This window comes from Empidonax traillii, unplaced genomic scaffold (genome assembly GCF_003031625.1).
Source record: "Empidonax traillii isolate 1590-97213 ecotype Southwest subspecies unplaced genomic scaffold, ASM303162v1 scaffold698:size334810, whole genome shotgun sequence".
Lineage (NCBI taxonomy): Eukaryota > Metazoa > Chordata > Aves > Passeriformes > Tyrannidae > Empidonax > Empidonax traillii.
In genome coordinates, this window is record NW_020955891.1 from 49212 (window position 1) to 54607 (window position 5396).

The 5396-nt window shown below is 50.3% G+C and overlaps 1 protein-coding gene across 2 annotated transcripts in view; it reads left to right on the forward strand.

The window, feature by feature from the left end:
- Nucleotides 1–1780: 1780 nt before the first annotated feature.
- KCNG3 (potassium voltage-gated channel modifier subfamily G member 3) overlaps nt 1781–5396 on the forward strand; it is a 17457-nt gene continuing 13841 nt past the window's right edge. The window contains exon 1 of one of the 2 annotated variants that reach the window (XM_027899983.1): nt 1781–2548. In XM_027899983.1, the coding sequence (XP_027755784.1) occupies nt 1893–2548 (656 nt within the window). In that variant the 5' untranslated portion in view covers nt 1781–1892. The remainder of the gene's footprint in view (nt 2549–5396) is intronic. The other variant, XM_027899984.1, reaches the window with a different exon arrangement.

The following is a 5396-nucleotide window of genomic DNA, read 5'->3' on the forward strand; positions in this document are numbered from 1 at the left end:
CTATGGTTCTATGAACGCAGCCACTGGAAGGAAAAACCTTTCCAGCTATGTGAAAACAGACATCAGCATGACTAAACGGAGATAAAAAATGACCTTACTGCGCAACAACACGCTGGCGTGTGTACTTGACTACATTTTGCAGCTGGAGTTTGGGTGGGTTTCTGGTAAAAACCGGGAAACTAACAGGGAAGAATGACTAACGGCGCCCTCTAGTGGCAACACTTTATAACAACAAGAGCTCGTAGGATTCTCTTCGTGGTAACGGGGACATTTATTCGAATCTCTCCAGAAGTATTTTTTAGAAGATGACAAATAGGCTTAAAAATAGCAGCGCTTAATCGCATTCTACTTAAAAAAACACTCATAATTTTTAATACACAATTAGACTATTATTCATTTATTTTGATACTCCTAAATGTGCCTTAAAAATATCACCTGATAAAGTAACAGGACAGCAACGGCAACAAAAATCACCAAACCCAACCAAGAGTGCATATATCTAGAGCGAAAAACAACGGGGATGGCAAAACTCTGGTTTAATCTGGATGTCTTTTTAAAGACACAGTGAGTGACAAATCTTCGGCATTACTTTGAAAAAGATAATACTCACCTGCCCTTTTTCCTGACAACTGGAAGCATCTCATTGAAAGAGAGAACTGTATCTTGTCTGATTTTACCCCATGATGCTCGGGACGTTAATAAGCCTAGAAAATACCTCAAGCCTGGAGAATAGTCATGTCAGGGTAAAAAAATGATTTTTTTTTTTTTTTTTAAATCAGTAGCGGAATTTAACTCCCTGTACTTAATGCAATCAAATGAAATAAAAGCTTTAGAAGGCAGACAGGGTCGTGGGAGCTAATAGTTGGTTTAATGTTGTGGACAGGTGTAGGAAACAAGAACTCAGGAAGCTGCAGGAGCAGAGACCTGAGGCGGAGATGGGCTGAAGCAGGGAAGAACACTCTTCCTGGTGTCCATACCGTATCGGAGAAGTAAAGAGTCTCCCTATCCAGATGCGCACGGCGGAGGGCTGGGGCGGACGGGCTGTTACAGGAAACCTGCGTGTTGCAGGGCAGCCCGGCGCTGCAGCCACCGCCCTGCCGTGCCGTGCCGTGCCGTGCTGGGGACCGGGAGCCGGGACAGCCTGCCCCGGTAGGCAAACAAACGAGACGGGAGCGACAGGCGCTGGCCATCGGCTGCCGCGAACAAGGAGCGAGCTGAGTCGCGCTCAAACGCTTCACTTCGAGCTTTTTTAGATGAGGGGAAAAACCGTTCACTTTCGTCTGGTGGACAACTTCGGCCAAGTGCCGCTTGGCGGAGCGGGCAGCGGGGTAGCGGGGACGGGGCTCCGAAACACTCTGACGGGAAGGGTCCGCCGCGGGCCGGGGGCGGTGGGAGCCACAGGCAACCCACGCCCCGCTCCGCCATGTGCGCGGGCGGGGGAGGAGGCGTGTCTCCATCCCGCTGCACCGCCCCTCGCTCGCCTGCCAGCCGGCACCGGCACCGCCGGAGCGAAGCTGCGCCGGGTGCGGAGCTCCCCGGTCCCGCCATGCCCGCGGCCGCGCCCCTGCCCCGGCGGGGTCCCGGGGAGCTGCCCGCCCGCCCCCGGCGCTGAGCCCGCACCGGCACCTACGAGCGGCATCGCCGAGGCATCGCCGGGGGGACGCGCGTTTCGCCGCGCCCCGCTCCGCTCCTGCGCGGCCGCTGGGGCGCCTCTCCCGCCGTTCCTCCCTCCCTCCCTCCGTCCCCGCCTGTCGCCCGCCCCGTCGCCGAGCGGGAGCCGCCAGCGGTACGCGCGGAGCCGGAGCCGGGGCAGCCGCCGCCGCCGCCCGCGCTGCCCCCCTGCTCGCCGCCCTGCCCTGCCCGCGCTTCCCCTTCTCCGTCCCGCCCGAGCCATGAACTTTGGCCGTGGCCCCCCGGTGGTGTTGAACGTCGGGGGCACCCGGTACTCCTTCTCCCGGGAGGTGTTAAAGGATTTCCCGCTGCGCCGAGTGAGCCGCCTGCACGGCTGCCTGTCGGAGAAGGACGTGCTGGAGGTGTGCGACGACTACGACCGGGAGAGGAACGAGTACTTCTTCGACCGGCACTCGGAGGCTTTCGGCTTCATCATGCTGTACGTGCGGCACGGCCACCTGCGTTTCGTGCCACACATGTGCGAGCTCTCCTTCTACAACGAGATGATTTACTGGGGACTGGAGGGCTCCCACCTCGACTACTGCTGCCAGCGCCGCCTCGACGACCGCATGTCCGAGACGTACACCTACTACGCGGCGGAGGAGCCGCCAGGGGAGCCGGGTGGCGGCCTCGAGGGCAAGGGAAGGCGGCCGCCGGGAGCCGAGGGCGGGAAGTGGCTGGAGAGGATGAGGAGGACTTTCGAGGAGCCCACGTCCTCCGTGGCCGCCCAGGTCCTGGCCACTGTCTCCATCCTCTTCGTCATCGTGTCCATGGTGGTGCTGTGCGCCAGCACCCTGCCCGAGTGGCGGGCGCCAGGGAACCGCAGCATGGAGGAGCAGAGCAGGTACACAGCAGAGTCAGTGAGGGAGCCCTCAGGGTAGGAGGATCCTTTATTTTCCCGCTGTCCGGTCCCCGTGTGTCACGTCCAGTGTGTTCTGCCCCTCGTCTTGACCGTCCATGGCTGTAGCTGCCGCCGGCGCAGATCGTCTGCGCGCTTAAAAACGCCGACCCTGAGCTCGGAAGCTGCTGAGTGGGGATGTGGGGGTGTCGGCGGATCGGTGCTGCTCCGCAGCTCCGGTTCCCGCCGGGCTCCGGTGGCTCCGAGCGCAGGGCACGGGCAGGGGGGCGCCCGGAGCGGCCGCACGACAGGCGGGCCGGGGCCGCTGGCACGCCCGGGTCTGGGTGCGCTGGCAGTGGAGAGGGGCCATCGGGATACGGCTCCTATTCTCAGTAAGGGCGCCTCCCTCCGTGCAGGATCTTCGAGCTCTTATTGCCCCTCTTTAAGAGGCCACGGGACTCCTTACCTACACAGAGAACTTTAGACACTCGGAAGATCATTTTAGGCCTTACGATTGGGGGGGCGAGGAAAAAAAAAAAAGGGGAGACTAAAACTCGAAAAGAATGCAATTCCCTTGTCTTTTCCTCTGGGAAAAGCACAATCCTGTAAGTACTCTGGATGTATTCATGCAGGTCCTTCTGATGGAGCAGATCCAGTGCTTGTTAGGATTCTGCCCTGGTAAAATCATGTGTGGGGGAACAGCCTTATGCTCCCTGCCTTTCCATCTCAGATTCTCTATGTGGGGAACACAAGAGATGATCAAACTACACAATGAGCTCTTGCAAATGCATAATATAAGCACCCCAGTGTATGAATGTAATAGTGTTTACATTTCCTTTAGATAAAACGTATGTAAGCACACTAAACACTGCAAAACAGATGCAGAAACCAGGGCATGAGATATAAGGCTCTATCCCGAGCCTTACTAGTAAGAACAAACCTTTTTCATCTTCTTGTGACCTCAGGTTAAGGTTACACTGATGCAACTCTGCTGACTTAAGTATCGTTGTGCTCGCTCTCCTTCTCCTGCTCCCTCTCTTTCCCTCTCTCCTGTTCCCTAGAGAGCAAAATTGAAACCGTTTCTGGTAGAATTTCTCTCATAAATAAGAGTGACATATAGAAAAAGAAGTAAACATTTCTGGTACTTGCTACCTTCTGCCTTTTAAAACAGACAGGATACTCAACAAAAAGTTTTCAGCTTCTGCTCTGCTAAAAGAGCCCTACAGTGAAATTGCAGCCTTGTCATTATGAAATCATCATCTTTTACCATAGAGTTAATTGGAATGTGATATATTATATCTTAGTAGCCAGATTAATTCCTTGGAAAGTATTTTCAGAGTTTCCATTAGCTTAATGGAAAACTGCACCTGTATTTCTTATTGTAGTTGAGCCAAAGAATTAATTGTATGAACAAAAAGAAAGCAGATGCAGATTGAGAAGCTGTTGATGCCTGCTTAGATTCAGATAGGTCAAAACTTGCTCTTATAGTTTCTTCTAGTTAAAAAGCATTACTTAAGCTTTGCAAGGTTATTTCAAAGAGTGGATGCTCTTGGTGATCTTTTTGCACAGCAGCAAATTGCCAAGATTGTCCCAATAGACATGTGAAAATAGATGCAGCACTAGCATAGCATTAATGACATCTGTCATGTCTTTGTTCACATCTTCATGGTGTGGGAATTGATAAGAAGTTTTCTCTTACTCAAAGAGTTCAGCTTGAAGAGGAACATGGCATAAGATGTGTAATTTTTCTTTCATAGTGCCTTTGTCTTCAAGAACGTGTGTATTACTCTTCTGAACAATTGCATATTGTACACGAAGTGTTAAAAGGATAAAGTCCCAAGTACTTGCAAGGTTTGGTATAGCTAAGCACTTCCCAGGGCAGTGAAGGTTGCTATAAAAACCAGAAGGACCACTATCAATGGTGGGGTGAGTTTCTTCAGTACTACCTATAATATTCCACGGCATTGCAAGAAGAAAATAGAGATAACTGTAAATGCTGCAGCTGAACAGTTTCTGACCAGCTTCTTGCAAAAATCTGTCGTGTATAAACACTGGTACAGACTGGTTCTTTTCACAAGTGGCTTAACCCATGTGCTCTCACTGCACAGGAACTGATCACAATCTGATGGTGAACACATGGAAAACAGACACAAATGTGTGCCTCTCTGCCCACAGCTGGCCACCAAGGTGATACCACTCCTCTCTTTATTACGTATGCTGCATCATGACTAAAAAGCCTGTTATAGCTGGAAAAAGGTGTGTTAGCTACAGTTGCTTCTAAGTGAGTGATCTAGTTTAGTTATAACTACTTACACGTGCCATAGGATTGGACCTAGCATGCCCAGTTTTCATCTTTATTTCCCTTTTTTGTTTATATTTTCATTTGTTTGTAGTTATTTTATTTAAAATTAGTTAAGTTCTGAAAACCTAAGAAGCTAAATGGCTTATTTGAAAGCTTGACCACAGAAATCACTTAGGAGTGTCTGAGATCACATTCTCTGGAAATCTTGTCCATCTTAGGTGAAAAGGCTTTTAAAAAACTGTCCACTAGTTTCTGCTACATTTAAAAGTTTGACACTAAATTCTGTCCTTTGTTTATTAACCAGTGTTCCTCATCAAAAGAAAGAAATTTTATCTAACATAGTAATACAATAACTTACATTTTTTCCCAAGAGAAATTGTGACATTGGTGCTGTACTCAAGTGAGCTTGGACTAAAATGGCACTGTAATTACTAGCATGAAGACTTTACATTATTCAAAAAACATATTTTGAAAAGTTTTAGGAGTGAAAATTCTATGGGCCAATCTAGAAATCCTAAGGCTGTAGATTTGGATGTAATCAATTATTCAACTCGGCATAAGCTACTGAGTTGAGGTGAGAACTAC